At 38.6% G+C, this 21,565-nt stretch overlaps 1 protein-coding gene across 1 annotated transcript; it reads right to left on the bottom strand.

Moving 5' to 3' along the window:
* Positions 1-1,058: 1,058 nt before the first annotated feature.
* mapk15 (mitogen-activated protein kinase 15) lies at positions 1,059-21,470 on the bottom strand. The gene is made up of 14 exons (XM_006635922.3): positions 20,727-21,470; positions 16,791-16,889; positions 16,016-16,045; positions 13,714-13,804; positions 12,389-12,519; positions 10,971-11,134; positions 10,201-10,340; positions 9,532-9,589; positions 7,884-8,021; positions 7,017-7,122; positions 6,426-6,687; positions 5,835-5,977; positions 4,508-4,669; positions 1,059-3,809 (listed from the first exon to the last, which is right to left on the bottom strand). The coding sequence occupies exons 1-14, from the start codon at positions 20,793-20,795 to the stop codon at positions 3,618-3,620; spliced, it is 1,785 nt and encodes a 594-aa protein (XP_006635985.2). The 5' UTR covers positions 20,796-21,470; the 3' UTR covers positions 1,059-3,617.
* Positions 21,471-21,565: the final 95 nt, after the last annotated feature.

Here is a 21,565-nt window from a genome sequence, read left to right as displayed (position 1 = left end):
CCAACACAAACTGTTAACACGACTTATAGATTTAAGGTGCAAAACAAACAAACGCCACGACGTACAAAATACATACTAATTATGAGAACAACATGTTAATATTGTGTTGTTTGTATTTATGTCATGGGTTGTGAGCTGCCAGTTCGTGAACGTTTCTACAACGTGTGTATAGTGTTGAATTCATACCTCGACACACAAATTCTTGCAGTTTAGTAAATCTACTATCTTCACAAACTCCTTTCACACACTGTCATCTTGGATGAAGCAAAAGGTGACACAAAAACATTAAGCCGTTCGTATTTCTCCAGAACAGTGTTTATTTTCCAGTACTATGAACGGGAGAAAAAACAGAAGACGCTTCAGGAGGTTCTGTGGCAGTTTAGTACATAATCTCCTAGCCCTGTTGTTTGGGTTGACATACTGGGCCATGGGCTCCTTCCAGTAACAATCTTGGATCATTAAGGTACCTGCAGCCAAATGAAGACCCCACCAAATAGCCTCGTCTAGTTTATTATGTTTAATTAGCCATGTTTAGCTAATTCAATTAGATAAATTAACTAGCAGCTAATTAATAATTCCCAAAGTGTCAAATTGACATTTCTTATCAGTAATGTGAAGCTTTGTTTAAATGCTATTGGTCAGAGCAGTGTCGGTGTGCTTTGGGTGCAAAGAAACAAGAGGTCAATTCCACACTGGAAAGTAGAAAGAAGAAACAATTTCAACCATTGAGCCTCTTCATGTGTATGTTGCTTTTTTCCCTTCCTACTTTTCAGTGTGGAACTAACCTTTTTTTATTCCTCTGCAAGTGTTATACCATCGTACAAAATTCACAAAATGACTTTTGCACTCTGCGATTTTTTACAGTTCAGATTTTTTTTTGCTAATAGCGTAGGTCACCAAGCATTAGGTAAATATCATTATTACAACAAAACAAAGTATGAGCTCATTGCCCCAGGCAGACTATCTCTCACAGAAGCATCCATATCCATATGGGCTAAAGTGTACTGTGTTTTTCAACAGGCTTCACAGATTAAGTGAACAAATACAGACTAAAGGGGTCCGATTTTAAAATACTGTACATATTTATTGACACACATTTCTCAGTGTATACTGGCCTTTCAAAAAGTTACAATAAGAATACATTAAGTACACCACAGAAAGAGAATAAAATACCATTATTTCAAAAACACAGAAGCGTTTCAGTTTTAAGAGGTACAGTATATTCCAATTTGGTTATTCAAAGTCTGCTACAGATTGTTAAATAGCTTTTTAATTTTGTAGATCTAGTAGTTTCTAGTTTACAAGGAAAGAAAAATTGTTTTATTTTCTACCACTGTTACTCTTTACTGCTTTACATAACTCTTAATTGTGACTATTATTTGATAGTTCTTTTGTTTCTTGCAGTTCATCTATCTGAATTGCCATTCTGCTGGCCAACTATTAAATATTTCTTCTGGCTAATGAAGTGCTTATTTTAGGGAAAAACATTTTTAGTGTTGCCAGTAAAAAGTAAAAGTCAGCAATTTAAGCAAAACAAACAAGTCAAAGTATATTTCTTTAAACATTTAATATTTAGGAATGTTTCCTAATGGCATGACCTGCGAGATTAAAAAAACAACAACAGTTTTTCAATGACTCAACAGGTAATTTTCCCAAATACAGTTTAAAACGATAAAGGGTTGTGTTTTTAAATAGAAAAAAAGAAAAGTCATTTATATATTCATAAGCACAATCTGAAAATACCTAGACAAAATCTTTAAGCATTTCATTTTCCAAAGGTTTTAACAACCCAGCTGGATTGTTGGCTGCATAGTTCACAATTTTATCCGTCCTACACAAATAACTACCCTTCTCTGTTGCAGCCTTCTTACAGAGCCGGGGTAAACCAGAAGGAAGCAAAAGTTTCAGACTTGATGTAGTAGATAAAATTTAAAGTTTTGATTGTTGGCTGCTGGAATCAGCAACACTATGATTTTATAACAGATTCTGTGATATGTATCTATTTATATCCCACTGAATACTTATCTACTGTATAACTGCTTTCAACGGTTAATTGTTAAGCAAGACCAATATAATTTCTCCAACATGAATATTGTTTACCAATTTTAGGTATGGTTTATACAACATTCCCTGAACAACTGTTAAGTTTTTAAAAGCCTGACCTAGTATAAAATACTACTAGTATAAAACCATAAAATGGTTTTATGAACTAAATGTCATAAAACCATTATCTTCCCAATCCAAAAATACACATTAACATTATAATCAGGACATTATGAAACAGTGTCACAGTTTCATAAAGGCCCTGCCACATTACACTTAGCAGCCCTGACAGGGAAGCCATGTGACTATGACATCTATTTCTGGTCACTAGGCCTTGTCCACAGCACAGGGAGAAGATGGTGCTTATATCTGAACCACAGGACGACATCCATTTGTATCAGGGACGCAAAACTATGCTGGGAAAATTGGCTGAATCTACTTCCTTGTCTTGTAATATGGCATGGATCTTTAAAAAACAAATCCTGAGAATAGTGCAAAGAGAACCACTGCCATTGAAGAAGACCATTTTACACTATTTAAATATTTTTTTCATGTTTCCATTTCATTTTGTTTTACATTCCATCCGTATTTTAAACAAGGCACTTATTTCCTAGTTTGCATTTTTTCAACCTCTGACTGACAGAGTAAGTTGTTTTCGGGCTCTCAATAATTGTATTTTACAAACCGGCATGGAACTAATGTTGCTTTCAACTATAAAAAAATTGCAAGTGCATAGAATGTTGCATTAGTAGTCCCTCCCAGGTAAAATAGTCCTTACACAGATGATTATGACTGAGAGACAAAGACTAAGAAGTGAGCAGGAAAATAAAGCTCTCTATACAGTTTTTATATTACTTTTATAAAGATTTTCTGTATGATTTTAAACTTGTTACCAACAAACAGGACTATAGTTTCTTATGGGAAAGTATATAAATAAGAGATGCAATGGTATAGCTGACGTATCAAAAGAGAGATGCATGGATAATTTTAGACTATTTTCCTGTAGATATATGACATTTCTTCACGGACTTGTAGAAAACTACAAAACTCTGTATAAATGCAAACTACAAAACTTTGTATAAATGCAAATATATATAGCTCTAAAATTAACTCTTAGCTTTTGCTTCTTGAAGATAAAACACAGTAAGAATAAGAAAACTTAAATACAAATGGTATAAAAATAAAAAAGGCAACTGAGGTAATTTAATTTAGGATTACTGCTGGTAAGATTTAATTTAGGATGCTTTGTCTATACATAAACTTTAAAATGCAAGACATGTGCTTTTTGAAAACACTGGCTTCATGGTTTAATGCTGACTGCATTGCCCAAGGTCCAAGAACCTGTTCACATGATCCAGTTTGAAGCCTGTGGTTTGTTCATAGGAGTGATGGGCATTAAGGCGACAATTTATTGGGAATACTAAAGCAAAGTGTCTGTGAAGGAACTCAAAAAACTGCAGTGGTTTCCACTGATAACAGAATCTTCTTCTGAAAACATGTTTACTGTAGAGCTTTGTGCCAAACGTTCCTGTCCTCCAGGTAGTGTTTGCAATTGCAGTCCCCAGGAGAAGGTGCTACTGGTTACTGCGAACCCGCAGTAGATTTTCCAGTTCAGTTTTGTTAATGGTCCCGTAGGCTTGTGCATAGCTGCCCAGCTTAGCCTTAGGGTCCCCTGCAGCTCCAACATTGGAGGCATTCTGGAACGTTTTCTTGCTGAATTTTGGGATAGGTTTGCTCTCACGCGTCTGTGAATGTGACCTCTGATTCTTGAAAACAGGAAAAAAAACATTTTAAAAAAAGGAAAAGGTGCAACATCAGTAGAAGAAAAAACATTCATACCGCTGCTTGTTCCACTACCTGAATATATTCAGACAAGTCAGGTTTAATCTCTTATTGTCAGAGGGCTAGAGACTTCAACAAGGACACTTAAGACAAATTTTACTTTGATAATTATTTTTCAGGGAAACCTGTAGAAACGCTTCATATGCTTTTAACATCTAACTTTAAATACAATAAAATTTAATAATGTACCTTGTGTACCTGTAGTTCATTTAATATGTAATATAAGATAAGATAAGATAAGATAAAAGCACTTTATTAGCCCTAGGTACAGTATGTACAGTATGTATGTGCAGTATACATATGCATATGTACACTGCATTCTCAAGCATAAGAGGTAGAATGATTTTTAAAGTCTAGAAAACACAGTGCAAAATTGTGCAGTAGAAGCATAACCACTTTTCTTACTATATATACATACAGAACATTAAATTAATTTTCTGAAAATGTTGATCCAAAAATTATTCCCCTTCCTATTTTGTTTTAAGCTTGACTAGTACCTTTAAACCTTTAGAAGATCAGAAGTAATTCTTTCCCCAGAGCAAAATCCTTGAATGTTAGCTTATTCCCAAATTTGCATAAACATCTATTTTAAAAAATAACTCTAACAAGACGGTGTCTTTACCAGGCGCGCAGTGCCCACACTCATCCCTGCGGCCACGTCGGGCTCCTCCTTCCTGACCAGAGGGTTGTTGAAGCGGTTCTGGGTGAGAGAGAAGGAGCGGGCTCGGGCGATTGGAGCCGAACGGCCACGATGCTGCTCCGCCCCCCTCACTGGAGCCTGACTCTGAGGAGCAGAAAGGATCCTGTTACCCAGGGCTGGGTCAGCATGCGTTCAGGGCTAGGGAGCTCCACAGCTTCCACATTCCGGTCTACGCCTCTCGAAGATTTACACTACCTGCTTCTTTCTGATTGCAGTCTTGTGGAAAGGTTTCAGGTTATTTGCTATTAGACATTGACTTCGGGTATATCAGGATAGTGATTTCAGACAAAGTGAAAAGAAATTTGAGAATGCCAAGTTCCACCTTGCTTTCCAAAGTGCTTGAATGGTCACCACAAAAGCTTGACATGCATCTGAAAGCAGCCTCACAAAGGCTACCTGGAATCAGAAAACAGACACTCGAACCAACCCACAAACCTTGTGCAATGTTTCAGAGGGCAAAGTCACTTGATATAGGATGCCTTAAAAATCCTGTATCAGGTCTACACTGCAAACACAACAGGAAAGGAAAAGGACGCAGACATACAGCACAATCCTTATAAATCCGCGCCTGTTTGTAGCCGTTACAATACAACAGAATTACAAAAGATTCTAATAAGATAACCCAAATAATAACCTTTGCACAGTACTGTAACGAGATCTTAAGAGACGTTTAATTAATTACGGTTCAAGGATGTAAAGTACTGCTTGGGTTGAAATCTTATAATGGAACAGAAAGTATAACCACGACTGCTCACTCCTGACCTACATTAGGGTAGTATTAAATAAGCAAAACATACATCCGTAACTTTACAAATTACTTCAACTGTCAGTCATCCACAGGATCCCCGTCACATTCTTATCTTACAAGAAAGCAACTGTTACACGAGAAGAATGAGGCAGCATGTCTTTCTGCTGCTTGTCACGTCAGGATGGCATCACAGAAAGGTGGTGATGAGGTCCCAGGGCATGATCACTGTGGCGCCGTGAAGTCAGTTGGCCATTAGTCACTTGTCAGCAGTGCGGAACCAGATCCGTTCCATGGGCCCCATCTAACACACTTTACCTGGATAACCTGCCGTCACTGGGCATTACTGCTCTGGGGTGTCTCAAAGGATTGCCGAGAGCACAGTGCACAGTGTTTTGCTGCATCATACAGTAAGCACAGTAAAGCCACTTTTCACGCATAGCATAATCCAGATCAGACCACAGTTAAAGGGCACAAATGTTGCACTAAATATCTAAAACTCACATTGAGCCCGTTGGGTCCCTGCGAGGCTGCGGGCGGCGCCGTCACGTTCTCGTGGCTGGTCTGACGCGGCAGCTTCCTGCCCGCCGTCGCGCCGCGTTGAAGAGCTGCTGTGGAGGGGTTCTGGGAAGACTTGGGACCGCCGTCTCAAGAGATCAGACAGAAGGTTTATCAAGGCCACAGCTGGTATTCCCAGATATGAATAAGCACCGTTGCATAATTGTATACATTAAGATCATTTGCTGGTCCTTTTAACTCTGAAATGGCTTGGGGAAATTACACTGGCTGGCGAAGGTTAAATGTCATCATATTCAGTGACCATTTATACTATAAATCACTGTGATGCCACAATATTCTAGATTTCCAAACCCTGCTACCAAACAATAACTGGCAGTAGCACATGCAAGAGTAGTATTTATAAACCAAAGCTCCTCATTGTTTTTTAAAATGCTTTTTTATTTCTTTTCACAGTAAAGATGAAAAATTGCCAGCTTGGTGAGTCACATGCTATGCTGCAAGGCTTCTTGTGGTCAGCATGACTTTGGACCTTTTGTTTTTGCTCAAGGACAACCAGAACTGTGCGAAGAGACTCACTAGGGAGGGCACCATAAGACGCTGGGCTGTGTGTAATGGGGTTGTAAGTGGTCTTGGTGGCCTTGGGGCTGTAGTCCGGACTGGTCCCGGCTCGGTCTTTCTGCGCTGCTGCTCCAGGAGGCGGCAGTGTGGCTTCGGGGGCAGGCGGACTGGCCTCTTTCTGCTCCTCGGGGGGTCTCTCCTGCTGCTCCCCCACGGCCGCCTCCTTCAGCCTGCCCTGCTGCCGCTGGAGCCGCAGACTTGCCTTCCTGTCCAGGATCATCTACAAACCAGGAGGGGGCGCTAGGTCTTTCTTAAAGAAAAGTTGCCCACTGTGTGTGTTGCCCGTACCTACAGTACAATTCCCCATAAAAATTCACTCATAAAATTACTGATCAAGGTCTCCATGAGGCACCAAGAGTACAGCACTTAACATTCAAATCTATCCCTTCATAACAGATTATTTAGATGCAAACTAATTTCATTTTATTTAACAATAAAACTGTGAAAGCTCTGAATTACTAGCTTGCAAGATGAGATCACTGTAGTTAATAATTAACTTCTGTGGTTATTTATTTATGAGCTTCCCAGCAAAGCACGGATCCCACTCGCCTCATAGAGCTTATTGCGGTACTCTGCTACAGACAGCTGCGTGTCATCATCCACCGGGAGAACCACATCGTAGTCCAGGCTGGGCTCCTTTGCAGGGCTGTGGAACCTGGCAAGGATTACAAGACAGCGTCCGTCAGCAGGTTTCATAACCTGCAGAGGAGATTTCTGGACCTTCCATTCCAGCACAAAAACTGCTTCCCCCCATTGGAACAGTTTAATGAATAAAATATAACAAGAGGCAATGTACAACAGAATATTTTTTCCTTATTAAAATGATGTGTATTAAAAATTATCTGCCGTATATGTAGTGATATAGGCATCCATCAGGACTTCCAAGAGAAAAGTCCTGGAAACACTTCTGCTCACATCTGTCTGAATGGGTCCAAAAGCAGGGCCCTATCTGGTACTTCAGCCCATAATGAGTCCTAACCACTATTCCACACTAGTGACTCAACTTATATCTATAATCTTTCAAAACTTATATCTGTAGAACTGGCCAATAGGTTGACAGACTCCTGTGGGCTTGCAGTGTTGTTAGAGACAGACTGACAGATGTGACAGACATATCTATTTAATACATCGGCCATTTCCCTGTTTTTATCCTTGGGACAAACTTCATCCTTTAATAAATAAAACAAAATAAATCATCGAGTAAAGTAGCAAGAAGTGTGGGATTTAAATAGATAAAGGTTGAAGCTTACAGAGCTTTAGTAAGACTTTAATTCGAATATTGCGTTCAGTTTTGGTTACCATACCACAAATAAGGAACAATAAACAGCCGTGGAGTTCAACGAACAGCATAAAGAATTAAAATGATTTGTTTAATTTTGGAGATAAGTACTTTGTAACTGTTTTGTCTCCTATTACCTGCTGACATAGGGGTGTGCCAGAGCCTCCTCTGCAGTGAGTCTCTTATCAGGGTTGAATACCAGCAGCTTCTGCAGCAGATCAAGGGCATCTGGGGGCACTGAGGGAGGCAGCAAGTCTTCAAGGGGAATTCTGGACCTATGAACCAATTGTACAGTCTTAAAGCTTGTACAGTCAAAAGTACTGACACTCAAATTAGAACAATCAATTGTTTTTTTTTTCTTCAAATGACCATAGTGTTCTAAGAGTTATGCCAGTACTGGAAACATGGCCACATATTCCAAAAAGTCCATGTATATTAAGATAAGATAAGATCGCTTTATTGGCCGTATACAATTTCTTGTATTAGGAATTTGTCTTTTCGCATACCCCAACTTGCTCTCCATGAGACACACAGACAGGGAGAGAAGCTTGGGGTCAGAGCGCAGGGTCAGCCACTTATATGGCGTCCCTGGAGCAGTTGGGGGGGCCTTGCTCAGGAGCCCAGCGGAGTAGGATTCCTCTGCCGGCCACGGGATATGAACCAGCAACCTTCCAGCCACAGGCGCCGATCCTTAGCCACAGAGGCACCCACCGCCCCGGTATATATTAAAGTACATACTTTAATAGCAAAGACAAGAGTTATCTCAAATTCAGAAAAGAGACATTAATCACCTTAGCAACCTGGAATGCTCATCTCCTTAGCCTGAACAAAACAGAATTCTCAAAAAGGAAATGGAAAGGCCATTGTTACCATTTCAGAATAAAAATGTGAAAAGGACAGATACATTAAAAATGAATGAGTGAGAAACATTGATCACTGAGAACAAAATCATGTTTTGGTGTCTTGACTCTTGTAGTGTGCAGTGTGAAGTACGTATCCTTTTTCTCCATTCATTGCACTCATCTATTTATCCTAGCTTGCAACCTGGAGTCTTTCCATGTGCATGGCAAATCTATTTGTTTTAGAGTCATAAAAATAGCTGCTAATAAAACGAACTGGGTCACTACCTTTAACCTCCAGTTTAAATTGTGATAGCAAAGCTTGTTCAAAGTTTGATTAAGTCTAATCCAACGTATTTGTTGCCAGGGGCAGCTTTATAAGCTCTCCAAAATCGTATCCTAACTACGAAGCCACTGTAATCTGTTAAATTCAATAAAAACTTCCCAAAATGGTCCACACAACCCATGTAAACTTCTCGAAACTGGACAAACCTTTCAAGATTACCTAATCAAGAAAACGAGATCACAAACTAGATAATGTTTCCATCAGGATACAACCAGTAAATCTTTTAACATAGTATATTTTTATTTCATTACAACAAAATCAAATTTCTGCATTCAAGCCACCATACATTCTGCAATCAGAAATCTATGCAATGAGTCAGCTGTACATGCTGCCTATTCCTTTCATGCAGTTAAAACCTTTGACAAAGATACAGATACATAAAAATTCGAGGCTTGCTTATTCAAAGTGGCTAGCTTGTTTTGAAAAATCTGATGAAAAAAATATAAATAAAAAAATGCTCTCAGAATATGTAAGCTTCCATATTTTATGTTCTGAATACAGACAATGCTCATAACACCTGAAACTGAGAGTAAAGTGTCGGTATTATTTAGTCTCCCTGAGTAACTTGTAAAAAAGAGGAGAAAAAAAGACTGAACTCACCTTGACAACATTCTCTGGATTACTGAAGCTCCATAGTCCGATTTTATTGAATATATATCTAAAAACAAAAAAAGGAAAACTGTTGTACTGGATATAAATTCAGAAAACTCAGCTAACATGACTACAAAGACTGCTTCTTTTAACAGTCTTCATCTAATCTTGAAAGCATATTTTATCAACTGTGTACTTATTAAATACAGTGTCTGTCCAATCTATAGTGGTAGTTCTCCTGAATTAACATCAGTTACAAATATCTTGGGGTCTTGTATTATTCTCTTACTGAAAATACCGGGTGTACTATTGTAAACGGCAGGTGGAGGTTGCTTCTTCAAAGACACACTAACTGAAAAGCAGTGAAAAGTCAATCCGTTTCAACAGATAAGAAAACAGTGCCAATCGTTGCAGGAGACAGGAGGTTCCTTCTGCGAGGGACGGCTTGGAATCGGTGGCTGGTCATGACAGCTGGGCTTTCCTCAGTGGGTCCACTCTGTCAGTATTACTGAATTATTAAGACAATAACCCCCGCCCCCCTCAGTTACAAGTCACTGTACTTGACTTCATGTGAAAATAATGGCCTGTTCAGTCTGACACATGTTCTCTTGAATCTTGTTCATGGGTTTATAGGTGTACTCCGGACATTGAGCGCACTCCTCTTTCCGATGACCTCACCTTCATGAATAGGTGGAGGAATGGCACTCATGATTCTTTCAATCTGGTTTATCGTAGATGTGCCTGGGAACAGAGCTTTCCCCAGCAGCATTTCTCCGAGGATACAGCCAATGCTCCACATGTCCACCCCCTTCGTGTACCTGTAAGGACAGACATGTTAATCATAGCTGGCTACTTTTTTTTCTGTAGCAAGTTATTTTAATTTCACAATAGCAAGTGGCAATCGACAGGTAATATCTGAAATAGCTACTGTTCACTTTTAAGTTGTATATTTAGTAGTGTATTTAAAAACGTTGTAAATATAACTGAATCTTTTCTGGGGGTTTTTGTGCAGACAAATGTGTATCTCCCATTTGCAATTATAATAGTTTCCCATTTAAGACATGGATTCCCACATTTGACTATTTCTTATCACTTTCATTTGCTCATGATCACATAGATCCAAAATCTTGCCATTAATTCTTTGGATGAATTGAATTTCTACAAGAATGTTGTACATTGATTTTTTGTAGCCCCTAACACTTTTATTTTGCTACAAACTTAAAACTCAAGTTGCAGTTAGAGAAACAGGTAAACAGCTGATTTCTTCTTCCTATAGATCTAGGATTAATGTTTATGCCTATGAAGACAATTAACACAAGCAGCAATCCTAAACTAGACTGTATTTGCACAAATTGTGATGCACTCTAGATTTGTATGAAACACTCTGTTCTATTTTAAAGTATTGTAATTCAAGCGAAACAATATTTGCTGTAGATGCTGAAGTGTACCTGGTGGAGGCAAGGAGGATCTCAGGGGCACGATACCATCGTGTGGCCACATACTCTGTCAGAGCAGGGTTCCCAGCATCCTCCTGGATCTGGTACAGCGAACGTGCCAGACCAAAGTCACACAGCTTCACAAAGCAATCTGTGTCAAGCAAGATATTGGAAGGCTGGGGACACAGAGAAAGACACATATGTAAAATACAAGAAAACAGCAGAAAATTGGATACGTTTTCTAATTTTGTTAGTCTTACTACCTTTATTCTTTCTTCCTCACTGTTAATATACAAGTATGTTCTTGTCTTGAATTATATTTTTAATAATAATTGGGTAACATTATTACCCAATCTATTATTAACTCAACCAATTTAAAAACAAATGAGGACCTGAGCATGCACTCATATCCAACACACCATAGGCACCACAGTATTTTAAAAAACAATTGAAGAGGAATTATTTTTTTCGCTGATGTCACGGCAAACTTGTAGGGGCCTGGCTGACTTAAGCCCACCCAAACCCCACAAAGCTCAGCTAAGTGAGAGATGCTGTTTGAGGAATCCCTGTCAGTCAGCTAAAGACATAGCCCAAGCTCAAAGTGGCACCTCCTACAGGCTGTGAGCATCTGCAGTAAATCACACTGAAGGCATGACACAATGAGAAACCACCGCAAAGGTATGATAAAAGTAAGCAGGTATCGCAATAAATTCACCGTGGTAAATTCACGGATAACCATGAAAAAGGGATTTGGGGTTCTCATTTTTCTTATTCATCTAGCAATCCTAAAGATCAAATTTAACCAAGCTTCCCATTACATTGTCAAGATTATCGTATATTTCTGGTTAGCCTTCTTTTCTGAAGCCAGCTTCCAAACACAATTTTCAAATCCGCTAACCGAGGTTTTTCTATGTTTGCCAGAGACATCTTTCTACTGAAACAAATTAAAATCACAATTCGGGTGTGTAATTTGTGATAAGGTCTGAAAAATGTTAAGGTATAATTGTTTATTTTACAGAAAAGACAGATATGTTTCAAAACAGGGGCAGGAGTAAAATATTCCTCGAATATTAAGAACACCTTTGTGCTCCCTTCATGTCCTAATGAATTCATTATTTAAATACCTCAACCTATACCCTGCTTTTAAAACAGAGGCCGGGTACAAACGTGCAGGCTTGCAGTAATGTAACTGAGAGATGTGACACTGCTACAGTTAATGCCTACTGTCCCATAAAGCACTGTGAGACTCAAAGTGTGTCAGAAGTCATTTGTCTCAAGACATCCTCCTATTGTACTAGGATTATATTAGGACAGTTACTGGTTGGCTAATCAGCTGTCACTTAAAGCAGTTTCCACAATACTTCCACAATATCGTAAGTACATCTCACACAAAGACGAAAGTCTTGGCAGATTTATTTCTACTGAAGTACCTTCTGGTCCCTATGAATAACGTTGCCTGAGTGCAGGAACTTTGTGGCCTTCAGGAGCTGGTACATGATGTATCGTTTGTGAATATCCTTGAGCAAATTCCCCTTCTTTATCACGGCATGCAGGTCTGTCTCTGTGAATTGAACCAAAATAATACACTGCTTGATGTGCCTGACAGTGAGAATACATCATTTCAGCTTTCATATATAAGCTGTCAAGCTAAGTACCTATTAAGTTCTGTTGCTTCACCCTTCACACATCATACACCTTTCATACGACCGGTTGCACTAAAGACCGAGACAATTGTTTTACGGATAACAAGAAACAGAAACTTTATGTGTAATCATCAGCTTTCATTCACAGTGCGTCTGCTCTGAAAATGCAGAGGATTTGTTCTCCTGCAATTCAGACATATTTCAGATGGATATTATGCATTAGTTCAGGCGTATATACTGGAAAGAATGTCTTGAAAACAGGCCAGGTGCTCGGGAAGATCACGTGATTGCTTAAAGAAATGAGAGCTGTCATAATCATTTGCATAAAGAGTTTCGATATTGGAAGGTGGGACGCCCTTGACAGAGAATTGAGAGAGATAAACTGGCTTTGAATTTGAGAGCTCTGCGATGACCAGTGAATATGAAATGTACACTATCCTCGGGGAGCTTAAGCACAAAAGGTGTGGCAGATAGATAAGGCATAACACTGCAGTGCATTCTCAATGCAGCCTATCTATGTTTCTTCTTCTTCAGTTAGACCAGGATGGAGCCTCAGACTACAAGATCACAAAATAACAAAGGATGTCAAGCAATCAGCCCTGAAACCTGTTAGAGATCAAAGATGGGAAATCCCGCTGCATTAAAAAGAACCTGAGACATCAGAGGTGTCTGTCCTAGTTTAAACACTCAGCATCTGACAGTTTGCCAACAGTACAGTACGCTGTCTGATGACTGGCATTTAAACAGTACCAGCTCTGAGCTCAGCAACAACAGTACAATAAATCCATGTATTTTGTAATTCAAGCAGTTCCTTAATTGATTGGTTAAATGTAGTAATTAAGGAAATATTTAAATGAACACTGAATGGAACAAATCTGTACCTGACACACTGATACGTACTGTAAAAAAGACATTAAGGAAAAGTTTCTATCTTCCTTATACATTATTTACAAGTTTAGAGGAAGCTCTTCTAAGGACAAACTTTTTTAACAATAAACACACATTAGCTGAAATGTCAGGGAAAACCCCTGTTCATGCTGTTCTGGTTTGCACTGGAAGGTAAAGGGATGTCGTGTCATGGGGTACACCTGTGCAGGTAACCATGTCCTCACCCATGTACTCGAAGACCAGATAGATGTCCTTGTCATTCTGAGCTCTAATAACATTCAGCAGTTTGATGATGTTGGGATGCTCGCCAAATTCCTAAAACACAACACAGAGACACATTTTACTTCTGCTTTCTCCTTTACAGATCACAGCCTTCAAATCTTTTACCACAAAATAAAAAAAGCAGTCCATTCAACTGGATTTAAGATATGTACTATACTGGATAAACCAATGTGAGAGGAACCAGTCTTAACATCAGTGCATTTGTAGTTAGTGTCGAACTGATTCAAGGATCTCATTCAGCTGTTCTCAAACAGATTATGAGCTTGTTCTATACTCCCACAACCCTTTGAAGAAAGTAGTGCCTCCTGCTCTCAGTTCTAAATACACTTCCACAAAGATTCCACTTGTGTGCTTTGGTTTGGATTTCACTTGTTTGACCTTGTCAGTACTTTTCAGGATGTTAAATAGTTGTATTGGGAAAACATCCCTTGATATTACATTTTTTAAAAACGTTTTTGTAAATCATTTGGATTCATCTGTAGCTCCACCTTGCTGATTAACTGCCCTGTGGTTTAATGATTTTGCTAACCCCCAGAAAATATTTTGTGATTGTTAAAGAAGACAAAAAATGTTCAGCCACTAAACTAAACATTATTCTATTATTCTATTATTAAGTCAGAACACAAAGTATATATTAGCAAAGACCAAAATGTTACTCCCTGTTTTGAACAAATTATAATACAGTGTTGTATTTTTAAACCCTTCTGTAATAAAATCAGAATAATTATTGAGGTATGCCCCATGGCTCCAGCTCTGATTAGTGTGAAGAATATGCACACTACTGCACAAAAGAGATAAGCCTGACTTTTAACACTGACCTACTTCCTTACCTGAGGAAGAATAAACACACATTATTTCAAATACAGACAGAAAACAAAATAAAAAAAGGCCTACAAAGAAAAAATGATTTGAACTTCTGTTGCTGCTAGTGTATATTTGAACAAGCGCATCTCGGCAAGAAAACTCACAAATGCTTTGGCTATTGAGCCTTCCTTCTGGTGTGTGGATAGAATAAAAAATATTTGGGCTGTCAAACTAATTTCTATATTTTACTACGCAGGTCCCTACTCTAACTTAATTAGTAGAAAACATGTCAGTGTTGTCCCAGAATGACTTTGGTCAAGGCAAGAACAGAACACATAATACACACCATAACTTACTTAGCAGTGATAGGACCTTAGCAAATAGCAAAGTGCAATCATTATGTCTTAAGAAAGACACACATGTAAAGTTCATCATACTGTATGATTAAGTCTGCAGTTTCATTAAACTGTTCACTCTTAATTGAAAGCCAAATTCTTCCTCAGGGATTAACATAGGGACATACATATATTTATATAAAGAGTGGATGTATTGTTAAAGACAAAAAGCAAAGAATGATTTCAAGAATGAGTAGTACTGCTGAAATGTCTGTTTGCATTACCAACATGCTGGTAGTGATCATCACTGAATTTGAGCTAGATAGCACTGTCCCTGTACCTGTCTCTATGGTAAATTACGTTTAGAATTGTAAACCTTTGGACCTAGTAATAGTATTCCTAAGGTCAGTGTTAACAATCTGGCCTTTAAAGTTGTTTACAAAGCATAACCTAGTGTAGCATACCTATTGGAATATAAAACAGTAAATTGTTCCACCTTCACATTAATTGTGCATCGCTTATGAAGTACATATTTAGATATGTTGTTATTGTGATGATAAAATAATGCAACATAACAAAACGGTATTTACAAAATGTGCCTCTATATGGATTTTGCAGTTCAATAGAAAGTGAACTTCAACAATACCAATATCACATCTAAGCAGTCACATCTCATCACACATGACAATTAGATGCTAAATGTATTACTATTTTTCATTTACTTTTTAATCTAAGTAGGCATTTTCATTTTAAAATGAATGTTTCTTAAATTGTAGATTCTAAATTCAGGAAATTATTTAAAGTCTAAGGTTCTAGTATGTTATTAATTAGCATTTAATTTAATTATAGTTAAGAGCATTATTTAAAAAGGGCAAACCAGAAAATTCTAAAACAACTTTTAAGCTAATCAGCTTTTCAATGATATGTGTAAATGATCCATACATCATCTAAATATCGAACAGAATTTAAAAAAATGCAAAACCATTACATAAATAAGACAAACAAATATTTGCAACCCCAAGTCTTAGTTTTATCTTCATGAGAAGATGACCAGGATCAACTTCCATACTTTTAAGATCAGAACAGGTAATAAAGATATTCCTACCTGAAGAAACATTATTTCTCGGAATGTTCTCTGCAAAAAAAGAAAATGCAATGACTGAAAAAACTGGAATTAGGCAACAATTCTTCAACGGTGCAATTACCAAAAAACACAGACACTGTTTTCAGTTTCCAGTAAACTTACCGAAACTCTTTTGTGTTAGATAAAGATGTGGACAAAGACTATTTCTTACTAATAACCAGTTGGGAAACCAGCATAAAAGTATTCCCTAAACATAGAAGGTTCACTAAACAGACCATGTTAATGTTTACTACTAATACACCCCAAAATAATAATTACAGCAGTACTCCACAGTTGGATTAATTAATGCCTCTCTGATGTAATACCTGACCCCTTAATGATCCTCAAGCTGCTTCTTCCCAGGGTTGAAGGAATCTGAAGGCTAAAACACATGCTACAAGGTGGGACAAAACCTTGTGTGAGATGGTCAGTCCAGAGCTCTGAAGCGACAGTGCTGACCACCACACCATTCAGTCTGCACCATGCAGTGAGCAATACTGTATGTACTTTTTGGGTCAGAGACACCTGTGTTTCAAAAAACGATTCAATATTTTACAGAAGTTACGAGTGTCTTGAAGAGAAAAAAGAAACTCTGGTATACATGTATGAATTCTGGGCACAGGGGTGGGAGACTTGGTGCAGTGACATGACCTTCAATATCACCAGCCTTTTAAGAAGCAAAAAAACAAGCCTCAATAAAGTTGAAAAACAAAATGGAGGACACATTTGCAATTCAATGCATCTGCTCTCTGCTTACCTGAGCATCTGTTCTGTTCCTGAAAGCATCAAATATCTTCTTCACCGCAACAATCTCTCCAGTTTTCCGATCAATGGCCTTCCAGACTATTCCATATGCCTACACAAAAAGAAGCACAAAGAAAGGTTAGGTTAGGCTGCACACGAAGACTTCTAAAGCGTTTATTCTTCTCTCAATGTGCTGCCAGGCACAGATGTGTAAATCTTGACATCAAAAACAGCCATTAAACAACTGTAGCCAAGACAGCCCAAGCAATAACAGTGGACAGTTACGCATGGCTGGCGAAGATGAACTAAAATATTTGAAGGCCTGCCATATTCAGTTACTTCAAACAAACACATTTTGACCAACTTAAAAACAGGGCTTCTACAAACACTGCACCTGTGAAAAATATTGTACATCCAGCTGAAGAACTTACTTGTTCAGAATCACTGCTTGTACAAAAATGAAACTACCTGTGGAATGTGGTTTAGTGACACTGGTGTCCTGGTGACTATACACAGTCGAAATGAAGAGTACACAGTGCAGGATAAATCCCCAGTCTAATAGGAAGGGTGAACTCATTCTCAGACTCAGAAAACCATCTCGAAGTGCAAACCCGGCTTGAACCCATTACCTGGAATTCAGTTTTATAGAAGTACTGTGAAAGAATTTCTACAAACTTTTATAGAGCATTACTCATGTCAAGGGCATTATGGAGCTCTGTTCAACTTTAAAAAGAGGACAATAAAGCACTACCTTAGTAAAATCCAGTCAAAACCCACAAAAACATATTCAGTGGTGGGAGGCTTGAAGTCTTTTAATCCTAATTTCTGTAATTTCGCATTAAAGTGCATCCTATTTTATGATACACCAGGTACTGTTGAAGTTACACAGATATAAACTCTCTATCAATACACAATGAGTCTTCAAATTAATTAAAATATATATTGAGAGGTTTTTTTTTCCAGATACAGGTTTATGGTTAATTATCACAGTATGTTTTCTCATGAAAATAAATAGCAACTATGGATATGACAGAAATGGCTAAGCGTTCTAATACAACTTTAAACCCTTCATAATTAACTGTACTTGTTGATAAGTGCTCGTTTATACTATAGCAATGTTAAGGAGTAACAGATAAGGGAAGGACGTATGATATACTGTGCATTGATACAATCATATTATTAGTTCAACTTAAAATGATCCACACCTTCTCAGAGGAAAACCTGAACTAGTCAAGGAGAAACAATGGGAGACACTGTGCTTGAGCATCTATCTCTCACTACACTGCATGTGTTACAGCACTACTGCATTTTTCACAGCCCACAACTTTTGGCTACAGCACTGCTGCCGAGTCATGAATAAATAAAACATGCAGCCCTTGAGAGAAACAGAAAAGGAGTGCTGGAGCTTCTTTCTTTTATCTGACATGAAGGCAAAGCCCAGTGTGTTCACCCTGGATACTTCAGACGCCCGCTGGCACTGGGAGGTTGGAAGATTGTCACTGAAACACTTCTGAAAATAAATTGAACTAGTACGATACGAGTAACCTGTGAGATCATAAAACCAATAAAAATAACAGGGGTCATTGCTTTTCTTTTTGTACAACCTATAACATTGGGTCCAGCAATTCTGGAATAACTGAAAGAGCAACAGTCCTTAATCACACTTGTAATGTGTGCCAAGACATCTGGACCCGATTCTCCATTTGTACTGTACATACAGTTGCCAGATCTCTACAAAGCATCTGATGAGCAGGTTTCTGTATGATTCAAACTCTAGTGCACTGTTTTCCTTCCTAGGTTTCCCATGGTTTAAATCTAGAACCTAATTTAAATTATTGCGCTGTAAAGTTATCTCATAGTAGAATTCAGATTCCTAAAAGAAGCGAGAGTGCTAGGCTCCTGTCTGAGATGTCAGGAGTGTGTGGAGAGAGGACAGGTCTGGATACTCTCAGAACACAAGCTGGACTGCGAAGGATGTCCACTCACACATGGAAGGCCCTGTAGATTCCAGCATTTCATTTTGACACGCAATACAGTTGTTGACTATGCTGGAAGTAATGGGTTAAACCCTTTTTGTGTTAGTGGCCGTGAAGTATGTTTACAAAATGGTCGGATTACTGTGACCAAGTCAAAGCACAAGGAGGGCCTCATGTCTGAAATATGAAACTAAAAAGAACCTTTTTTAACTCTCTTCTCCTGACTGTGGAGAACGCAATTGTTTTTAAAGTAAATACTTAATGGGCAAAGACTATGAGAAATGACCACAAATGACCAGTTTTATATTATTATTACAGCAACAAAAAAGTCATTGAAAAGGTGAGATATAAGGGGGTCCAGTTCCTAGTTTTTATCACTTCCCAAATTTGAAAAGAAACAAGGTTTCAAGTGGAATTCCATTACAGTTGCATGTGCCCAGGGCTGAAAGCAAGAGGTGAACAGCTGTCTCACTACTTGAGAGTCTGACCTCAAGAAGCCATTAGATTACTATTGTTAAATAACTTCAACACCACATCACGAGCACACCGCAGGGATAATGCACTTTATAATAAATCTAGACATTTAGACAAGTGTTCCAGCTCTAGTCCTGCAGAGCCAGTGGCGTCTGTGGGTTTTAATGTTAACCTTGCTAATAGTAACTAATTAATGGCTTGGCTGGACCAATTACCAGCTGTATTTAAATCCTGTAAATACGGTAGGTTACAATGGCACATTAGGACCATAGCCGGTCCATCCTGGTCTAGTTTTGAAACTCCTGTAGCTCTTACCTGGAATGCAGACACCCATCATTTTGAAGGAATTTTATTCACCAGTTCATTTAATGATCTAACTTAATTCCAACTAGGTATGCATATTTATGTCTCAATTTTCTGACCAAAGTACGTACACTCCCGTCTGAAGTGAGTTAACACGCCAGGAATCTTTCCTACAACAAGCCAGGTTAAATCAGTGCTCATTAAACTTGGATAATGTAATTGATAAGAGTAATTTGTTTGACAATAACTATCAGCCTAAGTGAACTAATGAAAAACTTTCAAATAAAGGTGCCAGGACTTTCTATTTGACAGTATTACTACCACCATTCTAAAACATCAAAAATATTTCGCTATACACGGAGGAGTGCTAAATGACAAGCGTCTCAAACCCCAAATATCACAACTATCCAAACCAGTAAACTTATGAAAATCTAGACTCCTGACAATTCTGCTAACTAAGGCAAGTATATCTGGATCTGTTTTAGAGTTTCATGTGATAATTCCTAGCATCTTTTGCAGTTTCCGTGGAGACACCGCGCTAACACCCTTGCTGTGTTCGTTATTATGCTTTACCGTGATTTTACGTGGTTTAATAGACTTTTACCACTCTATAACTTAACATTATAGCAGCGCTTTGTTACAGGAATAGAGAAAGGAAATTAAAACAAGACCCTAACAGCACACCAGCACACACAGAAAACAGCCTGAGCTTCACCGTGTCCAAGACAACTGGCACCTAACCACCCACAGCGTCCTTACCCAACTGTACGAAGCACGAACTTTCACAAAACTAGGCGAAGCACTGCTGCAACCTTTAATTAAGTAAAAACAGTATCGGATAAAACCTGGCAAATTGTCTAGTCGGACAAAAGAAAAGTTTTAAGGATTGTGGTTAAATCGCTCTTTTATTTCAATTTTTTCGCAACGAATGAAGTTAAGATTTTTAATCGCAAGTGAATGCATTAATCGCATTCGTGGTGACGTTCCTGTGAACAAAACATATGATATTTATTTCCATTGACAGGTCTGCGTCGTAATTATGGCTGAAATACACTGATCTTAAATTTCCCCACTGCTGTTTCGTCTAACCCTTATCTGTCGTTACAAGAGGGTCAATCCACGGGATAGTAATTGTTACTGCAACAACCATTTCTCAGCCAGTAAGCACGCCACATAACACAGAAGGTAAAACTCACCCCTTTGCCAAGTCTTCTTTTAATCTCATATTTCAGAGAGATGTGATCTTCCACTTCTGTGACATTCATGATGAAAGTCGGTTTCCGCAATTAAACAAAATAAAGCGACTTTTCAATATCCTGCTCTCACAGGCTGAGATTCGGGACTCAATTTTTGGACGCTCTCTTCAACAGACCGATCGGCTACAGCAGCTGCGTCATCTTGACGCACGCATCCAATGTTTTGAATTAAAAATTTCACCTCTGCGTGCAAATAAATAAAAAACCGTAAACATTGAAGGTGAGACGCCGCACTTTTTCGGATTTGTACTGATGCCAGAAAAGGGAAGTCTTCGATCTACAGTAGCTGGTCTTGGATCTCTTGTTCTTTCTTAAAATGACGATTCCGTTTACTTATTCAAAGGGTTTTCTTTTTCGCATGAGCATCGGTGCAGACCATTTCGTTAAAAAAAAATAAAGGTGCATTTTTAGTCATCCGTTCCCCCGAGCCCTTCTTGGTCAGTTGACGGCATGAGTGCGTCGACCTTCCTGTGCTAGGTACTGATCAATTAAATGTTATCATCCGCTGTTACAGGTCCCTTTGCCTTGTCGATTTCCCATGATCCCTGTTTTTTTATGCTCTGTGGTATGGCACACTTTTATCCCCTTATCTCGTTGTGGGGTCTCCCTGTCTGCACTGGGCCGCCTGTCCCTGTTGATACCGTCCGTTGCCCTGGAGACGCGGCTAACCTGACTGACCCGCTCCTACTGGGCCGGGTCTTAAAGGAGCCGTACCACAATGCAGCAGAGACCTGTACCGTGAAAGCCAATGGCAATCACAAAACTGGACCCGCTTGTTC

This window comes from Lepisosteus oculatus, chromosome 10 (genome assembly GCF_040954835.1).
Source record: "Lepisosteus oculatus isolate fLepOcu1 chromosome 10, fLepOcu1.hap2, whole genome shotgun sequence".
Classification (NCBI taxonomy): domain Eukaryota; kingdom Metazoa; phylum Chordata; class Actinopteri; order Semionotiformes; family Lepisosteidae; genus Lepisosteus; species Lepisosteus oculatus.
This window is presented reverse-complemented; position numbering and strand designations above follow the sequence as displayed.

What these genes read in the sequence shown, in the direction of transcription:
- mapk15 (XM_006635922.3), bottom strand. Translation starts at nt 20,795, where the DNA reads ATGAATGTCACAGAAGTGGAAGATCACATCTCTCTGAAATATGAGATT. An exon ending in TTATTCATAGGGACCAGAAG is followed by an intron (nt 11,135 to 12,388) that starts GTACTTCAGTAG and finishes CTGTGTCCCCAG; the next exon opens with CCTTCCAATATCTTGCTTGA. An exon ending in GTGTGGGCACTGCGCGCCTG is followed by an intron (nt 3,810 to 4,507) that starts GTAAAGACACCG and finishes CCTGTTTTCAAG; the next exon opens with AATCAGAGGTCACATTCACA.